The 22,607-nt window shown below is 48.9% G+C and overlaps 1 protein-coding gene across 2 annotated transcripts in view; it reads right to left on the bottom strand.

Moving 5' to 3' along the window:
• The window catches only part of Ndrg1 (N-myc downstream regulated 1), a 44,284-nt gene that overhangs the window by 5,340 nt on the left and 16,337 nt on the right, over positions 1–22,607 (bottom strand). For both annotated transcript variants that reach the window (XM_021658716.2, XM_060389329.1), the window contains exons 4-14: positions 15,431–15,536; positions 13,334–13,454; positions 10,584–10,646; positions 9,816–9,876; positions 8,422–8,508; positions 6,494–6,550; positions 4,574–4,677; positions 3,085–3,141; positions 2,263–2,314; positions 1,530–1,577; positions 606–641 (exon numbers count right to left, since the gene is read on the bottom strand). In XM_021658716.2, coding sequence (XP_021514391.1) covers positions 606–641; positions 1,530–1,577; positions 2,263–2,314; positions 3,085–3,141; positions 4,574–4,677; positions 6,494–6,550; positions 8,422–8,508; positions 9,816–9,876; positions 10,584–10,646; positions 13,334–13,454; positions 15,431–15,536 — 792 coding nt within the window. The remainder of the gene's footprint in view (positions 1–605; positions 642–1,529; positions 1,578–2,262; positions 2,315–3,084; positions 3,142–4,573; positions 4,678–6,493; positions 6,551–8,421; positions 8,509–9,815; positions 9,877–10,583; positions 10,647–13,333; positions 13,455–15,430; positions 15,537–22,607) is intronic.

Raw genomic sequence — 22,607 nt, 5'->3', positions numbered from 1 at the left:
TGAAGGGAAGAAGGAAGGGAAGGACTATGAAATAAAGAATGGATGGAGGACTGGAGAGATGGAGGAAAGGAGAGATGGGGAGATGGCAGGAAGGAAGGAGGGGGAAAAAGATGGGAAGGAAGGAAGGATGTAGAGGTGGAGAGAAAAACAGAGGGAGGGAAGTGGAGAAGAAAGAAACAAAGAAAGTACTGGAAGATGGGAAAAAGAAGGAAGAAGTATAAAATGTCAGATTGTGCATTGTCAAGTGGATAATAACAGGATTGATGGGTAGAGAAAGAAAGAGGAGAAAGATGGGTGGGAGAAGAAATGGAAGGAAGACAGGATAGAAGATAAATGGAATTGATGGCTATGTGTGGGTGGCTATTATCACTAGCTGGGTTGACAAGGTATCCTTGGATAAGTGATCAGGCAGCGCCAAGAACACCTTCAGAGTCACTGCTTCCTCTGCATGACTCATCCAACTGAATTGGAGACGTATGAATAAACCACCATTGGATGTCACACAGAGACAGTGGGGCAAGGGGGGCTCACGGGCCACAGGGGCACATGCACCACACCAGTGGCGGGTGACAGGTATTGAGTGAGAAAGCCATAATTTTACTCACCTGAGAGATCTGAGGGAGACCACCACAGTCTGCCATCTAGGAGGGAGAGAGGCTGGTTAGCACCTAACAGCGGGGTCACACTGTGGCAATCTGTGCTCCGTGAGACTGGCCCCAGGATCACCCATCAACACTGCTCAGGGTGGGTGCTAGCTGTTGGCTGTAACCCCCTAAAAGCTTACACACTGCATCAGGCCCCACAGACCACTCCATATTTACCCCTAAGAGCATACAGGGTTCAACTGCGCCATTTTGGAAGCTAGAGCGGCTCATGAAACTTTCAAGATCCCAGCCTCCAGAGTACACCCAGGGGAGAGATTCTCAGGAAGGAGCCTGTGCCACATTTCAGACACAGCTGCCACATCGCAGGTGGCTTTGGGTGTGCAAGCAGCCTGACTACATGGGGTTTCTGCGGCTCTGTAAGCACATAACAGCAATCACACTGAACCCAGGAGACTTTCCTGGAGGAAGCTTGCCTGATCTGACAGCATCACACTGCACAGAGGTATCCCTGCACCAGAAAAGGAGACTCCTGTCTTGTGCTCCCAGTCTCTCTTCCCCCAGCTGCATGGACAAAAGTGCGTAGACCCCTGCCGTCTGGTCCCTGGGACAGACCACTTAGCAGCCTTGGATCAGCTCCAAGCTTGCTTGCTTCCTTATCTGACTCCCACTCTCCGAGTTTCCCCCCTTTCTTCCCTTTCAGAGACAGGGTCTCACTATATGGTCTGGCCTAGCCAAGAAAATGGTACGTAGCTGAGGAGGGCCTCAAACTCGACATCCTCCTGCCTCTGCCTCTGTGCTCGAATTACAGGGATATGCACTACATCCAACTCCAAATTCTTGTTTGTATGCCTCAGCATATTCACAGTTCCAAAACTACATGGGGCCTCTAAACCATGACAGCTGCAGCCTCACTGTTGCTCATACCTTGAGCAGGGTGGTCTTCGTGGGGTCCAATTTGGAGTTGCATTCCACCTGAACAAGGGGAAAGATTAGGTAAGTACTTGACTGACAGCCAAAGTCAAGAATGTCCCATTCTCCCCTGCACCTTGACCCACCATCTGAAACACCAGTGTTCCTTCAGCAAAAAGTGGACTTTGGGTGAGCCAGGCCCTGCCCTGACTGGCTCTGTGACAAGGAGACAAGTCAGGGCACATCAGCTCTATGGCGCACTGCAGAGGCAGAACAAGACAGTCTGGACTGTGAGTCACAGCCTCCTGTCACACGTCTCCCCAGGTGTGGGAATGTCAGAAAGCAGTCACCCTCTGTGTCTCCCTAGCACTGCAGGTGTGAATTAGAAGGAAGGTAAACTGAGGCAGAAAGTTCTGCCTGACCCAGATGCCGGGGTGCCTTGCTCTTCTGCGAAGGGGAAAGGCCCACCTGCTGCTGAGACTGGGAGAGAATCCCTGGCCACGAAGCCTAGCATTGATTCCACCATGTAGATGAGGTGCCCTGGAAAGCAGGAGGGCAGGGGAGGCACACAGCCAGGCAGCCAGAACTGGTGGCCACAGAGAGAAGCTGGTCTAAGCTCTGCCCCAAAGCTGATGTGGCATTTAAACAATGTCCTTGGATTTGGGAGGGGAAAGCAGGTCGATACAAGTGATGGAGGGTGAGCAGCTCCTACAGGCGAGCATGTGTGGCCTGCTGAACTAATACGTACCACAGCATCGACGGCAGGAGAGTTGTCCCCAACCACTAGCAGAGCAGGGCACCTGCACAGAAGAGAGGTAAAAAGAGTCAGCCCAGGGTCCATCGCCAGGTTCTTATACTCCACCCTTGGGGCTACAGCAGGATTCTAACATCTGTTTAGCTTTCCTAGCAACCTTTGCATCTCTGTGCCTCTACACTACCATCCTCTGCTTTGACCGTTGAATAAAATGGGCTAGCAGTTACTTATACCTTAGTATAAGGTTTTGGCCTAACGATTTAGCGTCTTATGCTTTCATTCCAAAGTACCTTCTGTCTGAGGAAGGAGAAACAAGAATTTTCCAGGAATTAAGATGGACAATATATATCATAAATGACAAAGAAAATGACAAATGTCATATTCACAAGTATCTCACTGTGGCACACATGGGGGACCATAAAAAGACGGCATCATTGCCAGTGAAATGTGTTAGCCGCAACATTTCCTACTAGATATGTAAGACTCTCTCATGGCAGGTCCTACATCTTTCATCTCAAGACTTTGGGAGATACGGCCTAACTCAACCATTGGTGTTGAACGAATGTGTTTAGCAAAGGCAGTCAGCCTCCTGATTCAAGGGCTCTAGTTATGATCACACACTCCCTGACCTGATGCTGACTCAAGCTACACAAAAAGAAAAAAGTTCAAGACAGATCCCTTAGGTAAAATGTAGATATCTATCTGTGCCATAGTGTTCCACCCGAAGGTAGCATTCTCACATTCAGCAGAAGGCCCCACCAGCAGCCCCGAGTGAAGCATGGCAGCTTAGCAACATAGGAGAAGAAAGCCACTCACTGCAGGGTGACGGTGTGGGTTCCAGGCACTGGCCGCTCAATCTCCAGGTCCCTCCGGCTGCAGGCAAAAAGAACACGGTCAGCCCTGGCAGACCTGACCCAGAAGCCATTCCCACTATGACATCCCTGGAGGTCCCACCATAGACAGTCCTAGAAAAACACTCAGTGGTCATCTTCATGAGATCACATAGCTCTCAAGACCCCATGGCCACTTGGTGGCCAGAAGCAATTAAGATCCAGTGGGTTCCATCTCTTTCTAATGAAACCCTCCTCATTTTGCCCAGAATTTGTTATCAGTATTAATTTTATTCCTACAGGAAAACAAGTCAGCTCCTCATTAGAGGTCCCTCTGTCCCTGTCCTCCTAGCTAGAGCCCCACCTACCACTGCAAAAGCTCTGGAAGGGCCTCCTGGCACCTCCCCACTATTAACTGAGGCCTGCCCTCAGCAGTTCTGACACCCCCACACAAGAGGCCATCTCTAAAACTCAGACCTTCTCTTTTACACACGCCAAAGCCAGCACTGGTGTCCCACTCAGCTAGCAGAGGTCCAGGGTGGGCCTCGTGCCTGCATCGAACACCTGGCCTCTCTGGCCTCTGAGGCTCTGAGACTGACGCTAACATGGCAGAATTTAAAGCACGCTGCGCCACTTCCTAGTTGTATGACCTTGGGAAGAAGACTAACCCTTTCTGTGCCTTTAATTCCTCAGTGGGAAATGGCTTCGGTAACAGGCCCTTTCCACAGGCTGCTATGCAGAGACCAGCTCACTCCTGTAATTTCCCACTGTCCAACTGGGAGCCCCTCTCCCTCTTCCTGGTACCCATTTGTAGCTTCAGAGAGCAGGACCCCTACACTGAGATACTGAAAGGATTGTGGAAAGGGCACCAGAGTCCACCAAAGATGCTAAGCTCATTGCAAATACAAACTGGTTGCCAGGACATTAAGTCCTGGGTACCACCCTAGGTCAGATGTGTGCAACACTCACTGCTGGGCCCTGTGTTGGGAATATGGCAGAGGTGCTTCTGCAGGCTGATGGAGTGTACTAGAAGCCAGAACCTTTGACTGATGACCCTATGTTGTCCCCTCCCCAGGAAAACTCCAAACAAGCCCCACATGCTTTATCCACTGGACAGACTCTCCTCCGAGCAGCCTCCAGGGTTCTTCGTTCCCACGATGTTCTGCTCTGTTGCCCAGCTCTACCCACAGCAGCTTTTATTCTGAGTCAGCCTTAGGCACACGCCTCAACTCTCCACTCTGACTGCTCAGCTGCATCCCACTCATCTGGCCCCACAGTCTGGGTAGGAGCTCAGATCCCAGCAGAGCTCTCAAAGTGCCAAGGGCCAGGCGCTTGCTCCTACACAGCCATTGTCCTCCCCGGTTCCCACTCTATTAACCTACAGCAGCAAGGTCCCGCCCTTCGCTTCCACTCCAGGAGGTCGATGAGGACCCTAGAGTGACATGGAGGAGCCTGGCCTTGCACGGGGCTCTTACCTGTTGTAGGCGCTGATGAATAGGTGTAGGTTGCTGGGGTTCATGTCGTTGAGGATGTGCTGGCGGTATGTGTGTACCACCTCCACGTTGTTGTGTATCTCCTCCTGTGGTGACAGAGGGAAGAACGGGTAAGGCTTGTCACCACTCCAGCCACAGGGATGGGGAGGGACAGCGTGGGTTCGACAGAGGCAGCTGTGAGCTGGAGACTTGTGTGTCTATGAATCCAGTGCAGACTGCTGTGTGACAGCTACTAGCAGCCAGAAGGAGCCCACCAGGGCGGCCCAGCTTTCCCTCAGGAGCCTCAGCTAAACGTAAGACTCCTGCTTCACAGTAGACCTCAGAGCAACCTGCCCCTGCCACTTAGGGCATCAGAAAGACCTGTGGTCAGCAAGAAGGCTTAGCGGTGACAAAGACATCCTGGGGGAAGGTGGTCTGAGGAATCTGATCAAAATAACAGCAGTAACTCAGGGGCATCAGCGAGCCTCACGGGACTTGGGTTCAGTCTTAACTGTGTGATGATAACCTCAGGTGGGTCTAAGCCATTTCAGGTACAAGCCAGAAGGACATCAAAGTGTTGTCACATTCATTAGTTCAGCAGCAGAGATGCTGCATCCAGTCAGCGGTGCATCACTGAGTCTGGGCAACCAGGGTGGGTTCCAGACATTGAACTTGGATGTGAGCCAAAAGTACATCCTCCCTCATGGCAGTCAGCCTCGGATGAAGCTAGAGATGTGACACCAGACAGAAGCAGAGGCCAGGCCTGCCACCAGTATATCACATGGATACCTGCTCTGCCTTCAGCTCATGTAAGAACCAGGCAAGGGCAGAGGCTTAGAAGACTGCGTGTTATATATAGTCAAACCCCAGTCACATTTCTCCTGGTCTCCCAGAGACCTTATACAAGTCATTCACCCTCTGGCCTGAATTTCTTCAGCTCAGACTGGAATGAATGCAATGTTTCTCCCAGGATCCCAGAGTTCCTGAACAGACTCCATGAGATAATCCTTGGAAAGTGCTGGGGATGGTGCCTCACACAGACATGGAGCTGATCTCATAGACATATGCACTGAAGACTTCATTCATAAGAACCCCAAACTGTTATAAATGAAGGACCAACACAGGTAATCAGGAAACCTGTGGTATGTCCATTCTGTGGAATACTACACAGTACCAAATGAATGATGGTGTCCAAAAAACATGAGTAGATCCTAAAATAACTACGCTAAGGGAGAGAAAGCCACAGCAAAGAGAGGAGTGTGGGATTCACGGACAAACCTAGAGTGACAGATTGCAGAGCAGGGGGTGCCTGGGAGGAGTGAGAAGAGGATGGCTAACAGTACAAGAAAATGGAGGAGGGGGTGAAGGACATTTCCATTATCTTAGCTGCTCTGGTGGCTGGTGGGTTTGTTCAAATAGGCAGCACATTGTGCTTTAACAAAACCAGTTTATCACAAAGCCCCACCCCTGGTGTGGAGCTATTGGCTATTGATGGAGGGATTGAGGGGAGGCGGGGGATAAGTTTTCTTCAAAGATGGTGCTCCAGGTAGGTTGTGTCTATACCCTTGCTCCGTGTTTATACCCTCGCTCATACCAGCAGCACCAGCAGGATTTAGCCATTAAAAAAAAAATGCTCATGAAGTCATGAGGGAGATGTGGGGAGAGCTGAAGAAGAACTTGGGGTACACTTGATCAAAAGAGATTGTGCGCATGTATGAAATTCTCAAAGAGGGGATGGGGCTAGAAAAACAGTATGATCGGCTTGCTGGCCATGAGTCAATACTTCACAATAATTCACAGACCTCAGCCCCATAACCCCTTGATCGAATCTGGTTTGTAGCACCCTCCCATGTGGCCCCATGCTCAGTACCATATGGTTGACTGCTTAGTGAGGACAGCAGGACACAGCCCCACACTACTCACCTTGCCGAAGAGGTGGGACACCACCATGTCTGGCAGGGCTTGGGTCCATCCTGAGATCTGTGGAGGGTGACCCAAGAAAAATTGGCAACCAGGACTCAGCAGCAGAGAAAGAAGAAAGTCAGCCACACTAGGGCCCTGGAGGCAGAGTGACACTACCTGGCTCCACGGCCTTATCCAGGTCTCCATGACAACCCAGTTAGAGCTTGACTCTGGGGTGTGTCACGCTGGCTTGCTGCCTAGCTTGGCACTACTGGGAGGTAGCGGGGAATCTTTAAGAGGTTGAGGCCCACGGGAGGCCTTCAGTACATTGGGATAGTTTCTTTTATTTTTCCCCCAACCTGTGGCTGGCCTACTGCCATGATATATTGTCTTGCCATAGGGCCAAGATCATGGACCAAATCCTCCCAACTGATGAGCCTGAATAAGCTTTTCCTCAGCAGAAGTTGGTTATCTTAGACATCTTGGGCATCACAGATCTGTTCATGTGGTAGTTCAGCCCCTGTCTCCAGTCCCCTCCTGGACCTACAGCCCAGAGCAGACCAGGCCCGGCTTTCCATCCAGTTCCTTCCCATCAGAGCCAACGTGAAGGAGACATACAGTAAGTGAGGTGGAATTATGACCGAGCTAGGCCAAACTTTCCTTGCTCCCAAGGCTCACCAAATCCTCAGTACTAAGGCCTCATCACCCCAACACATGGTGATCTCCATATCCAGCTCTGGGGCCACTCAGCCCTGACTATTCCCCCTACACCACCCCTTATCTCCTCCCCTCTAGCCAGTTTCTGGTCTATGAATTCCTTGAGTGTCTGAATTCACTAATGACTCCCCACACCACCTCCAAAGAGACTATATACATCAGAAAGCATAGTAGTATGCAGCTGGTGCTCCATAAATGTTCAGATCATGACATAAAATCTAGACCACTAGGTATACAACAGGAGCTGTATAGATGCTACATGTATACTGTAGGTGTTCCATAGATACACTATAGATACAGGCAGATAGCACAGGTAGCCCAGTTTGAGTAAGGGGGGAGGAGAGCATTTGACCTTGGGTCCTGCCTGGACTGGCCTGATGGCCATCTGCAGCTGTGGGGTACTGGGCTGGCTGAGGGCTCTTGATCTCAGCTCTCTTGTCTATAACTAAAGGTGTTAAGAACCGGGTCAGACCATAATAAGGCTTCTAGTAAGGATCCCGTAACTCAGCCAGGCATTGCAGGCTCTGACAGTCATGCCTGGTGCACCAAAGGCCCTAGATATGCAGACTGTCCTTCAAGGCCAGAGGGCCAGCACATGGGGAATTCATTAAAACCACAGCCTATCTCAGCTGGAGGCCATCGCCCCAGCCCTCCTTGTTTGGCTCAGAACAGTGGACCAACGGCCAAGTGAGCCCCAGTGGAATGTCCCTTTCTCAGCTGGAAAATAAAATAAAAACCAGGGAGGATCCTTTGCTCTCGGCTACCCCACAGGCAGCAACAGGACTCCTGAACTCCATTAATGCTTCAGGAAGAAACAGCACCTAGCAGATAGGAAGTGGTGGGTGCGGCCCATGCCCTCTTCCCCAGCAGCTGCCCAAACTAACAAAGCCACTATCCCAATGAGAGACCAGTCATCCTAGCTTTGTCCCATCCTGATAGGCAGTTTCTCCCTATCCTTGGTAGATGCTGAGAACTTTACAGAAAAAAAAAGAAAAGAAAAGCAATCACTACTTAAAAATAAAAATCAACAGATCAACAGGATCAATAGGGTCTTTTGGGACATCAGTTAGGGCTGAGCCACTAAGACCTTTTGAGCAGCAAATGGCTGCTAGCTTAAATAGGGGGAGGAAGGTTGCTCTCTTGGACAGTAGGGAAAGTAGAAGGGTAGGGCCAAGAAGGTGCTCCCCTGAGTAGAGGCTGGGACCCCACCTGCCTGCCCTACCCGGCCTTACCTTGGAGGCAGCCCAGTCCATCCAGCCTTCAGCACAGGGGTTCACATTCATGAGCACGAGGCCCTCCACCATCTCAGGGTTGTTGAGCTGTAATCAGGGACATAATGTGAGATATAATCAAGAGATAGAACTACTGAGGGCTTTAAGCCAACGATAGTCAGACCTTGGAGGAAACGTTAAGGGCTCTCTGCATAGTCAATGCGGAACTGAAGTTCTTGCTCATTCAAAACTCAATTAGGTCCTCAAGCGAGCAAGGGAAAGCCACAGAAAAAGAATGCACTTGGACTTTGAGGACCTTCCCATCATGTCCCCTCACCTCACAGAGCCTCAGCTTCTCTGGATGCCCAGTGTGCAGCATCCAAGCCACACTTAAGTGAGAAGGGCCCAGAAATGCCCCCATGGCTCTGTGACCTAGGATGCCTATGTATTTAGGACTCCAAGACAATCCCAGCATCTAGCTGAAATTGATGCCCAAGCTGATCTGCACTTTGATGGCATGCCTAAGCACCATCAAGCTGCTGCACTTACTAAGCATCAAAATGCCTTGGGTTGAAGGACATGAACCACTTTACGGTAACTGGCAAAGACAAGAAGGATGCCCACAGTGCTAGCAGTGGGCACTGTCACACTAGCACGAGTCTGATTCTGATTTAGACTCAATTGGGTTCCCAGAGGACCTGGGTCACAAAACCCAGAGATAAAACAGTTCAGGAACAGAGAACCCCATGAGTGGGAAGCCATTTGAGTTTTCTGCTCAGGGAACAAGTCCAGTCACTAAAAGCTCCATATAGTGTGCCATTTCTGCACCAATAAAAGCAAAGCTGTTAATATGAATGCACAAGGTACATATACATGGGTATGTACATATACACACCCACGGAGTACAGCAGCTTTCACTTGGGAAAGGGAAGTACAGCTCTTTTTTTTTTTTTGGTGCTTTTCAATTTTGTTTGTTTGTTTGTTTAATATGTATGTGAGATAGATAGATAGATAGATAGATAGATAGATAGATAGATAGATAGATAGATAGATAGATAATAGACAGACAGATAGATACATGAGTATACAAAAACATGCCCAGGACATCCATGCAGAAGTCAGGGCAAAGCATGCTATCTATCTCTGTTGCTCTCCACTGTACTCCCTTGAGACTGGGTCTCTCATCAAATAGGAGGCTCACCTTTTAGGCTAGGCTGGCTACCCAGACACCTCTCCAGATGCATCTGTTTCTACCCCACCACCATGGGTTATAGGCACCTGCAACATGTCTGTTTTCCACATAGGTTCTGGGGATGTGAACTCTGATCCTCTATATGCTTGCAAAGCAACACTCTTTCCCATTCAGCTACCCAGCCCCTAAATAATTTTTTTAAGTTATTTTACAAATCACTTACTGCGAAACGGGTCAGGATGTAGGCACCAGCTCCTGTCCCCATGCCAATGACACTCTTGAGCCTGGAAACCAAATGAGCGTTCAGATCTCCAAAGGGAGGTATGATGGAGTACCTACCCACTCCTATAAATTTCCCTCACTTAGTCCTAAGAGCTACACCCTTTAGACATCATTTCTGAGGATGCTGACAAGGTTGCCCATGACATGAGAGTCAGGCTGCTCTGAGGTGGCCTCCAGTTCCAGAGCTGTGACCTTGGGAACCTCATCCCTCTTGCTTCCTCTGGCTGCAGCCAGCCAAGGTCCTGAGATACCTAACATTTACAGGAAAGCCCATTAAAGAAGTTGCCTCACCCGACTCCCAAGCTTTATTCTGGATTTTGAAACTTAGAATGAGAACAAATTGGGTCAGAACCATGGGGTTTAACTCAGAAGAGGCTGCGGCGAGAGAGAAAGGGGAGCTTGCAAGGGCAGAATGAGAGTCTGGAGAGAGAAGCCAAGTTCCCAGGGAACACTATTTCATAATGTTCCATGGAACCAGGAGGCAAGAAAAGAGTGGACATTGGGGCTGCTCAAGAAGCAAGACCATAGTCACAGCACACAGAATGGGATGCCAAGCTGTGGAAGCAGTGGGTACAAGTTGCAGCAAGCTCCTTTCTGACTCTTCAACCTGTACTTCAACCTGCACTTTAGTAGTCAGGACAAGGAAAAGAAAAAGGCCAGCAGCTGCCCCTCTTTGATAACTTTGGAAGAGAGGGTCCCTTGTTCTTACCCAAACTGATGAAGGACTCCAGGAAGCATTTCAGCCAGCTGATCCATTGAGGGGTACATGTACCTGTGGGAGACGTGGAAGGAGATCTTGTGAACTCAAACCCTGGGAGAAATAAATAATTCATACAAGGATATTCTAAAAGCCCAGGTACCAGCTGGCCCTTCCACACAGACAATGCATCCCAGCCCTTAGCATTCACTGTGTGGGTACACCCCACCTTTACCCTGTAGATTCCTCTGCCATGGTCGTACATGAGTCTTATTAGCTACTCAGTAGCTACTTGGCTATCTAGACTCAGAAGATGGCTGGACAGAAGATACGTCCTATCTCTAATGAGCTTTAGGGATAAGATACCAGAAACAGATATGACACAGATCACATGGCATTTCACAACGGTGGCCTCAGGAAGTGTGAAGGACCTGAACCCTTGTAGTAGTTCCGGATGGGCACATGGTTCAGGTTGTCTGTGAGCCCATGGAAGCCTAGCAGATAAGGCAATACAGAGATTCATGTGAGTCAACAGAAGCGTGGAATGGGTGATATAAGCTGGGACAGGACAGCAGTGGGCTGGGAGGACACAGACGCAAGGGAATCCATTCTACTCAATTGGCCAGATAGGGCTTCCTAGAGGAAGTGATGCTGAGACAGTGCCAGGGCCCAGTGGGGAAATGGATTCTAGACAGAGAACAGTTGTGGAAGACTCTGAAAGAGCCACAAGGAGCCTGGATGGTGTGGCTTTACTTAACTGGAGACAGCTTTAGGAGAAAGAAGGGGCAAAGGCATGGGACTCCTTTGGGAGTGGTCACACCTCAGCTTGGAACCAGTACAATAATGGAAAAGCCACCTAACCATGAGTGCTTCTGTTTCCTGTCAGCTTCCTGGGGCTAGGTATGTAAGAAAAAAATGGCAGATTCCAAAGCAGGAAGCAGACTCAAAAGAAGAAACAGCCATTGATCCCCAATCCTCCTTTAATAGCCCCCAAAATACATAGTCCTGATTCCAGAGGAAGAAGCCACATCCTGTTCCAACAACATTTCTACCTTAAGCACACTGAAGTTGCCTGGTAAACTTGGGGGTACACACCCCCACATCTTAATCTACAGATACAGTTCACATGTTTCTCTGGGGGAGGCAGATCTAGGAACATTGTGAGACTTCACCTGAGCAGTAAGAGCCTCTGCATGACCTCCTCCGAACTCTCAGACAGTTATCAAAGCTGCCTTACTGGAGAAAGCCCTGGTTTTGTCAGCTGGTTTACAGTTAACTGTACCCCATTGTTGAACAAGCTCTTTACAACTGGGCCTGTCCCTGAGAGACCAGATGATCCTTCCCTTCCTCTCTGATGAAAGTTAATAATTAAGAATGGAGATCAGTAATAAAAGAGCATATCTGTCTGTAAATGCTCACAGGGACATCACGGGAAGCCTGTAAACCCAGTTGTTCCTGCACGTTCCATCCAACATCAGGTGTTAGAGGAGCCCTTGACGGGGGCCTCCTGCATGAGATGTTTTAAGACTCAGAAGGCCCAGTCCTCACAGCTTCACTTGGGAAACCAAAAGACTATGTGAGACACACAGCAGTGTGAGTACCCTGGTCAAGGAACCACGATTCCCCAGAGACAAAAGCCTACCGCAGGCAAACTAGAGTTGGAGCTCAACTTTCTACCCCGACTGTGTGGTCTTTCATAAGCTCCAGGGGCCCCTCCATGACCTGACATCTTCACCAAGAATAAGCTAATAACCCCAGCCTCAGACTCCTGGCTGGTGAGGAGTAAGTAAAAATGACATTTGTTATTGAGGAAGCACTATGGCAGTCATGTCTCTCCCTCCCTGCCTTTTTCTTTTTCACTTTCTAGGTTTCTTCTTCTGGCTAGTTCGTCTTGGCAAGGCTATATTCCCAGCCTTGCCCTGCACTGGTAAGGCACAGCTGTCTCAAGGTAGCCTAGCTGGGATGTGGACTCTGGATTTCCTAGACACAGTATCTATCAGCTTGAGTGAGAAGGTCTTACAGAAAGATGGCACACAAACAATGTTACAGTGTACTTCTAAAGATAGTTAAATAGGGCTAGGGAGATGGCTCAGTGGTTAAAGCTCTTGCCACACACTCATCAGGATCACCACGTCCATTCTCAGAACCCGGGCAGGCATAGAGGCCTGCCTGTAATTCCAGCCACACAAGGTAGAGACAGGATATCCCTAAAGAAAAGAGAGCCAGTGAGCTCATATCGTTGAGCTCTGGAGTTGATTGAGAGACCCTGCTTCAATGGATACAGTAGAAGGGTGATGGGGTGATTCAACCTTAGATCTCCAGTCTCTACACATAAATGCACAATGCACCCACATCCATAAAATTTGTACAAACACATAAATGCATGCATTCATGTATGTGCACACACACACACAAATGGAAAAAGAAACAAATTAAAATGTAAATGCTGTTATAAACACATGTAGCCATAAAAAATGGTTGAAACAAAAAAATATTGTCTTGAGTTTTCTTTCTTTTCTTAAAAAAATTTTTGGGGAGGTTGTTTTGCTTTAAACCCAAGCTGACCTCCAACTAGTGATCCTCCTGCCTCAGCTTCCCAAATGCTGGGATTCCAGGTATGTGTGCATCATTGTGGACAGCTTAGAAATAGTAAATCTAGAATTTTACCATGGATAGTTTTTGTTTTTGTTTTTTACCCAGATTGGCATTTTTCACTCTACCTGCACCCCACTTGCAACTGGGGTAAAGGTCCCTGCTCTTACCCCACTGGGAAGGAAGGGGCACCATCCTGTTGGCCAGGGGCATCCACATGGCACACAGCAAAATGTTGTGTGATCTCCTGCATGTCCTCGGAGTTGAAGAGTGGGTTGTAGCAGGTCTTGTCTGCAGGACACGCCAAGGGGCAGATGAGAAAGAAGTTAGAAGAGAAAATGGAGAGGGCTGGCAGCAAAGTACATTCACTTATTCCTTCACTTAGCAGCAGCAGAGGAGCTCCCAAGACAGTGTGCATCTCTGAGTTCGAGGCCAGCCTTGTCTACACACAGAGTTCTAAACCCGTTATGGTACCTACTGAGTGAGACCCTATCTCAAAAAGAAATAGTACAAGTCTACCCTCCCCCCAGACCTCCCTCTGGTGACAGAGGCAGGAAGAAGTCATAGAGCTAAGGTCTGGTACAGTGTAGAACTGGTCTCTAAGCCCCTTGAGTGCTCAATTCGCAACCAGGGCCAGAAGAGGCTGAGGATCTGGCTGTGACTCCTCTAGGCAAGGTCGCCATGAGGACAGTACAAGATGTATGCACTCATGAACTTCTCTGGGTCTCCCAGGCTGTAGGATCTGGTTCACCTTTCAAGGCACACATAATTTCTAACAAGAGTCACATTGATTAAAGCATTCACTTGTGTTTCCTGGGATGGATGAGTCTCCCACTTGTTAAGGGGCTGAGGCAAAGGCAGCCCAGCTATGTAGGTAAGGCTGTCCTTGAACTCCTGATCTTCCTGACTCTACCCACAAGTGCTGGGATTAAAGAGGAGTGCACTGCTACCACCACAGCTGGCTTGTTTTGTTTTCTCTAGCTCAGGATGACATGTAACTTACTATGTAGTCTAGATTGGTCTCTAACTCCCAGGCAGGTCTCTAACTCCCCTGGCCTTGGCTTCCCGAGTACTGGGAGGACAAGTGTAAGCCATCAAGCTTGGCTTACTTCCTGTCATCTTACTCATCAAATATGTAAACATTCACTACATGCTAAGTGTGGTAATTGCACAGTTAAATGCAGAGAACCCAAATATCCATCCTCCAGTGTGGGTGGCTTGAATAAGAATGGCACCCATAGGCTCATATATTTGAATACTTAGTCATTAGGGAATGACACTGTTTGAAAGATCAGAAGGATTAGGTGTGACCTTGTCAGAAGAACTGTGTCACTGGGGTAGACTTTGAGGTTTCAAAAGCCCATGCCAGGCCCAGTCTCTCTCTCTCTCTCTCTCTCTCTCTCTCTCTCTCTCTCTCTCTCTCTCTCTCCCCCTCTCCCTCTCTCTGTCTCTGCTTGCAGATCAGGATGCAGCTCTTAGCTACTTCTCCAGCACCTGCCTGTTTCTATGTTCTCTGCCATGACCATGGATTAAAGCTCCAAAACTTTAAGCATGCCCTCAACAAAATGCTTTCTTTTGTAAAAGTTGCCTGGTCATGCTGTCTCTTGACAGCAATAGAACAGTGACTAAGACAGAAATTCGTACTGGGAGTGGGTTATTGCTGTGACAGGTCTGACCATGCTGTCTTCTGGAGAAAAAAATAATGGGAGGCCTAGTGTGCTTTCCATTCAGTAGGATCTTATTCACCAACAAAAAAAGTGAAATACTGACAAAGGGTGGTGCAACACATATAAATCTTGAAAACATGGACAAAGCTAGTCATGAGCCAATCATGAGGGACCACACACTAGAGAAATGTGCTTATATCAGATTCTAGTGACAAATAGAAGGAGACAAGGTCTCCTCAGACACGGTATCTCTCAGGAGTGTGAAAGAGCAGAGCCATGGAGAAAGGGAACAAGACTTCTTTTAAGAGTGACTACAGTATCCTAAAGCTGTTTGTACTGTGCTGCCTGTACATCTCTGTGGTGATATCAGTCAAAGGTCATTGCATGTGTTAATTTTTAAGTCACTGTAGTAGCTTGTTGGGCAGCAGAGGCACTTGCTTCCTGTCCCCAGAGCATCCAGTGCTAATATCACAGTGTGCTTCAGGCTTTTCCAGGCTAAGGAAGGCGTTCCTTCTAGAAGAGCTCTGAGAAGCCCCTAAAGCAGAGAGAGCTGCTGACTTCCACTAGCCCGCCCCAAGTAACCCAGTGCTCCGAACTCACGGTTCATGCCAATGTCGTGATACGTGAGGATGACGGGACGATTGCCCTTGGGGGTCCCACACAGTGTGACATGAAGGGAGCCATGTAGGGTCTCGATGTCCTGCTCCTGAGGAAAGACCACAGACAGAGGCCCGTCACATGGAATTCACAGCGGCAGGTAGCTGATTCACTGACCAGGGACACCTGTTATGTTCCCAACTGTGTTCTGAGGATACATGCCTCCTTTGAACCCCAGAGCTCTGCATTGGAAATAGCAGATGTCTGAGACCAGAAAAAGGAAGGGGAGGAAAGGGGGAGGGAAGGGAGAGCAAAGCTGAGTCAGGAGGCAGCAGACAGGACCCTAGCAGGTTATACACTACACTCCAGGGAGGGGTGGCCCCCGTCAAACTCCCCGCAAAGTACTCTGTTTCTGCATCTGGCATAAGCTTCCCTGATTTCTTGCCCCTGTGGCTCATCTATCACATGGGTAATAAATATCCGCTTATTTGAGACTTCCTAGAAGTCGCTCCCCATTTGAAAGTACAACCTCAGTTTCCTGTGGGAGCATATGATGTGGTGGCTTGGTAAGTATGGCCCCCGTAGGTTCATGTTTGAATTCTTAGTCAGCAGGAAAGGGAACTCTTTGATAGGATTAAAATTAGGAGGTGTGCCCTTGCTGGAAGAGTGTGTCTCTAGGGTAGGCTTTGAGATTTTCAAAAGCCCACACCTGGCCCAGTGTTTCTCTTTCTTTCTCCTTCCTCCAACCCCCACTTCAGGCTACGGATCAGGATTCAATTCTCAGCACCTGCTCCAGCAACAAGTGTGCTGCCATGATGATAATGGACTAAGCCTCTGAAACTGTCAGCAAGCCCCAATTAATGTTTTGTTTTTTGTTTTTGTTTTTTATAGAAGTTGCCTTGGTCATGGTGTCTCTTCACAGTAACAAAATAGTGACCAAGACACACACACACACACATACACACAAACACCAGTTCCTTGGCTCCAATATCTGTTGATGCTTTCCCACCCTGTTTCACAAGCTTAGGTCAATTCCCACATTGCACCTCTCAAATGCCATGCAATATTAGGTGACACCAACCAAAGCTAACCTCACTCACTGCAGAAGTAGACTGGGCTTGACATAGCAAAGTCTAATTAGCAGCTGTTGTATTATCATTAGGCAAGTATTCGTTTCCCTGAACTAATCCATCATCCCAGGGATGATAAGAGCAGACAGGATGTAAAAGTCTCAGCATCGCATCCACCTCATTGGACTATCAGGTAATGGGTCAACAACTTCCCATTCTGGATTGACCAGAGAACATGCATGGGTCCCCCTAAATTCCTTCTCTCTCCTGCTCAACTCTAAAGTTCTTAGTAATCCACAGTCCTCCTCCTGCATCCTCATGAGAAGAACATGTCCATCTTTTTTCTACTCTCAAAAAGATAGGCCCCACCTCAGTTCTAAGCCCTCAGCTCCCTGAAGAATGATTTTTCTTGCCATTATCACATGAACCTCCCTTGTAAATGGTTGTGACCCCCTGTGTCCCTGCCTTTGGCCCATGCTCTCTCTCCTCCTTGCTGTCACTCTAGGCTTCTGAGGAGCCAAGACACACATATCACAGGAGTGGCTTTCTCATCTGAGAGCAACAGCTTCCTCCCCTGGTGTTTGGCTCTTGGGTGCCCTCCCCGGGTTGGTTGGGGACACTGGGGCCTTCCTTGTAGATGGCCCAGATCTTCTCTCCAGATCCATCAACTCTTGCAAAAGCCCTGAAAGGCTGTGTGACACCTCCAGCCATAACTGGTGGTCAGAGTCAGGCAGGTGACAGGGAGGCAAGCGCCCCAGCCCACCAGCTTTGTTTCCTGCATCTCTTACTTCAGACACTCACAGAGGTCGGAAATAGCAGAGCCTCCCTGAACCTCAGAAGGCCACTGTGGATCAGCATGCAACAGATGTAATATTAAACTAGGACACAGAAAATTCTAGGTGTCACCAACATCCTCCCAGAATCTAGGACCCATATAATTCTCATGAGGTGGCAGAGAAGAGACAAGAGTGACACACACAGAGTCTCATTAGAGAGAAGAAGGGATGGGCAGGACTGCCCACTCAGGAACTGTGGTCTGGAAAAGTCACCCTAACCGATCACAGGAGCAGCCTCCATCCTGCAAGACTTGGGTGGCCAGAACAAGGCTGCAAAGCCCATGGAGACAGGGATTCCCCGACAGGGGCACTGTTGCAGAACAAACATTCATATACATGCGACGGAGCATATGGGTGTGCTTGCACACTAGTCCTCATGCCTAGACAAATAGCACAACACATGTTTGCAGTAGTAGAGCAGGGGGTGGGAACTAGCACAGCAATGAACATGGATGTACGAGTATACCGGTAGACACAGCTGTATGACTAACAGGGTGCACATAGCTGTACTGGAATAACAGTGCTCATAAATTCATTGTAAAGCAATGCACATAAATATACTATTACAACACTGCACATGGACATGGAAAAATTAGTTTTAAGTAGAACAGCACTCATCAATGTCCTAGTAAATGTCTGTGAACAGGAAGAGCACACATGCGTGTACTAGAAAAGAAATGCATATAGACTCAGTAGTACAAAACAGAACCTCCTTCCAGGGTCCCACCTCCAAAATATGGTCTCTGAGTGCTACGCTTTCTTTTTTGCTCTTCGCACATACTGGGAACTCAGAGCCTCGAACCTACTAGGCAAGTGTTCCACCACTGGGCTACATGCCCAGGCCCCAGTGTGGCATCTCACCAAGACCTTGGCCTACGTGGTTTGGGCCGTGCACATCTACAACCCCAGCACTGAGCAGGATAAGGCAGGAGGATGGAGAATTTGAGGACAGCCTGGGCTACATATTATCTCCAACACACATGAGCCCATAAACTCAAAAGCTGGCCCTAGCCCCAACAGGACAATGAAATACAGGGGGTCCTAACCCTGAAGACTTCTGAAGCAAGCAAACCCAGAGCCTTCTTCCCACCCCCACTCTATGGAATAAGAATTTGAACCTGTGGCAGTGTCCGTGAGGGAGTGATGATACAGCAAGCACAGGCCGGCATTGGCACAGGCTCAGGCAGGCACAGGCAGGCACCAGAAGACATAGTCAGGCGTAGGTAGGCACTGGCAAGCACAGGCAGGGACACCTAGCTACTTAAACCCCCAGCAAAGGGGTCTCCTGAGCCATATGCCTTATTGTCTCCAAATAAGTCCCCTGGAACAGGAAGCCCTGCCTCCCTGCGTCCCTTCTCCTTCAGGCTCAGTACTTCTTTCCTTCCCAGAGAAAGCACTGGAAAAATCCATAGGACAGGAGCAACAGCCCAGCCCCGTGGGACATGGGTCATCTGCTGGCCCTGAAGCCACCATGAAAACAATGGTCCATTGTGGGGACACATTCTTTATTGTCTAGGGGCTGACCCACATGGCTCCTTCTAAAAATAGGCCAAGCCAGCTTCCCTGTGGATACTACACTTCAAATCTTTGTCCCACTCCATAAGCCTTCTGAGCCTCACCTCTAAGAAGGGAGAGCATGTCCCCAACCCAGGAGCCTGATCAGCAGTGATGAAAAAAGGAAGGGGAACACAGGCAGGCAGAGGGCACCCTCAGCACCAACTACCACTCAGACAGGCTTTGGGGAGGATCTGTCTAACTGAATTTGGCTCACCTCTTTAGAAGCCTTACAGATTATAGTTTTAACTCCAAGGGATCACCGCTCTACCTAGGAAAGAGATACTACCCTGCTGTGTCTTCCTGTTCTACAGGGACCCTGCCTGTGCACAGCAGAACTGTGTGCAATCAGAACAGGCAACTCCCTGTGCTAAGAGTCATCAGGAATGACTAAGGAGTCATCATGGGTCTTGCTGGGATGCTGTGGGAACCTGTTTCTTACTCCCCACCAGAGCCTCACACTCAGTGCTACAGCAAGTCAGAGGCAGACAGCAAGAGACCCAGCTCAGAGTCCATAGAGCCAGGAAGACATGAGACAGATCCCATCTCTTGCTTGCTCTGAAGCCTAGAAATTCTTTTTCTCAGGGCCAGGGTGACATTGAAAGGTCAAGGGAAGGACTGCTGCACCCCACCTGGAGTATCTTCACATGTTCTCATGGAATCCATATAACTCCACTGCCTAACAACTATCATATTCCATAGATGAGGAAACCGAGACTGAGGGAGGACAAGCCACATGCCTAAGCTACACAGCTAGGATGGTGGCACAGCGTTTGAACTAATCTTGGATTTAGACGGCTCAGGTTCACAGCTTGATCTCTTAAGGTCCATTTTGAAGACATTTAGGGAACCAGTAAGCAATGTGTCCTTTGACTCCCTGGGGACCACCTAGCAAGCTGGGTCCCTGTTCTTCTTCCCAGAGGCTTGAATGGTGTGTGGTTACACTAGCACAAAGAACTGAGGGTAACACCCGCTCCTGTCATCCTGCTAAAGTATGCACCTGTCCTTGCTACAGGACATGCACCTGTCCTCACAGCAGTGCATGTGCCTTCATGGGCAGGTGCATCAGACACAAAAGATCTAGACAAAAGCCCCACCTGCCTAGAGAGGTCCTTTCCACCATACCACACACACACACACACACACACACACACAACACAACACACTTGCTCTCTCTGTTGTAAATGCTAGCATCATGGGTACCCATTCATAGCTACCTACCCAGACCACATTAGGGACCTCCAGAGAGAAGGCCTGGCTGTGAGGCTGACAGGGGGTAGCCCAGACAGGATATTTAAAAGTTCAATGGCCCATAGAGTGAGCCAGCAAGGAGACGTGCTCTCGCCCCCAGTCTACACTTCCTGCAAGTGGGGAATGGCACCTGTCACTGAAGACACCTCCAGAGGACTTCTCTCTGGCTACCAGACCTGTCCTGAGAGACTGAACACAGTAGCAGACTCTTCTGGAGGCCTGAGATGGGGAGTGTCTGATCTATAAACCCCAGCTGTGCGCCAACTAGAAAATGTCTAGCAAATCTTGCCTTTTTCCTCTCTCCCCTGTGCCCAAGGATGGTCAGGAAACACTGCTCTAGCAAGAGAAATGCCAGCAGAATCTATGGGGTTTCGTGGAGACTTTTAAAACTAACATATCAATACTAGGATTTTTTTTTTTCTTTCCCTCTTGTCCTTTCACCTGTTTCCTACCTGGAATATGTATGGGAGGCTTGGTGATTCAGCAGCCACGTTATCAACATGAGGACAGAAGCTACATACTTGGAATGATGGAACAGGAAGATGGAAGGAGTCTGAGGCTGAGTGATATTCATAACCTACTAATTATAAATAGCAAACGTGCTTGCTTATATAACTGTAACATGAGACATATCAATCCTAGTCTTATGCCCATTACATGCCATTGGTTAAGTTATCAGCCATGTCTGAGAATCCTTGCCCTTAACCATGAGTCTGGTGCTGATCTAGTTTCATTTTCCTGAGGCTGCTCTAGTTTCATTTCTGCTGTGACAAACAGCTGACTGAACGCAGCTTAGGGAGGAAGGGGTTTATCTCAGCTTACAATTCCATATTACAGTCATTGAGGAAAGTCAAGGCAGGAACTTGAAGGCAGGCCTTTTTGCTATTCCACACAAGGTTACCTCCAACTAAGAAACTTAGCTCATAGCCAAAGTATGGTGGGAAACACAGACGATGCTGCTTGCCTTCTGGCAAGCCGGTTTGCATGTGGCTTTCTTACACAGTTCAGGAACCCACCTAGGGAATGGTGCCACCCACTTTTCATGAGCTCTCCTACATCAAATAACAACCAAGACAATCCCCCCAAAGACACGATCACAGGCCAGTATGGTCCAGGCAATGAAATTCTCTCCCCAGATAATTAATTCTCAGTCGTGTCAAATTGACAGCTAAAGCCAACCAGAACAGGGGTAAAGGCAAGCCTGCCTCTCCCCAAGGGCTACCACAACCAAGACCCAGAAGTACTTTCCATATTGTTACCTCTCTCCATGTTAGATGTTATGGCAACTGCTGGAGAGATATTACTGTGGAGACAGAATGGCTTAAGTCCCTGGCTGGATAATTTAGGGCTCTGGAGAGCAGCTGCTGCACCCCCCCTGATCTCACCCTTCCTTCCCTGAAGGCCCTAGGCAAACACTAGAGGATGGCACTCTCTCAGATTCTAGGGAAGCCAGAGGTGTAGACCACCTTTTCTCCAGGCCAGCAAGCCTGGGGTCACAGGCGACAATGAGAAATGAAACTGCATTGACTCAAGGCAACATCACCCTTTGTGTCACCATCCCACCAAGACAAAGAGAAGAGAGGCTACAGGCCACAGCCAGTTGTTGTGGCTTTCTGTCAGCTCCATCACAAAAAAACATCCAGGGCCACACTGAAGACCTGGAGTCTCCAAAGAAGACAGACAGGAGAAGAATGTTCCTCAGACAGAGAAAAGAAAAAAGAGTGACCGATCACTACCCACAATACACTAGAGAAGCACAGTGAGTGATCTGTGCCTAGGATTGAGGTACATGGATGGAAGGCTGTCCATGCCCTTTGTGGTAGGAATATCCCCACGCCTCATCTGTTTCACAGATTGGAACTAAGCCTTGAGGAAGAGAAGCAGGCAACTAAGGACTTCAGTCCATGACACTTCCTGTTGCTAGATAAAGGTCTACCTGACTCAGCCTGACAGATCCTGGCCTGGGACAGACATGAGCTCCAAGCCTCAGCCTACATGGCTTTCCTTGACTGTTCCAGGGAATGTTGCTAGGAAACACCTAGAGCAGGCAGCTGGCATGCCACATCCACCCAGATGTGCATCCCTGCCATCTGCCAATGGAGTTTCTGAATCCCAGAAGCTTACTGGAAAGTAGGACCAGGAAAAGGAAAAGACAGGAAATGGGGGAGTAAGAAATCATAACCAACAGTGAGAGCTCTGCCCCCTCTAGAATGAATGAAATGGGGGAATGAAAACAAGGAACAAAGATGTAGAGAAAGAACTTAGTCCCAGATTCCTGCTTGTTTGCATTTCCCAGGGGCAGATGGGCTTGCAACAGAAGGGCAAAGAAACAGCCTCCAGCTTAGCTTGCTCCAGTGAGACAGGAACCGAGCTGGGGAGTTACAGAGGCCAACCACACTGTCGGCCCTCTACCCTCCAGGAGGCCCTAAAGGGAACATCTGCTCATGTTCCATAGTGCTCTGTGTGCCC

The sequence above is a fragment of the Meriones unguiculatus genome, chromosome 8 (genome assembly GCF_030254825.1).
Source record: "Meriones unguiculatus strain TT.TT164.6M chromosome 8, Bangor_MerUng_6.1, whole genome shotgun sequence".
NCBI lineage: Eukaryota > Metazoa > Chordata > Mammalia > Rodentia > Muridae > Meriones > Meriones unguiculatus.
Note: the sequence above shows the minus strand (reverse complement) of the source record. Positions and strands in the feature narration are given on the sequence as shown.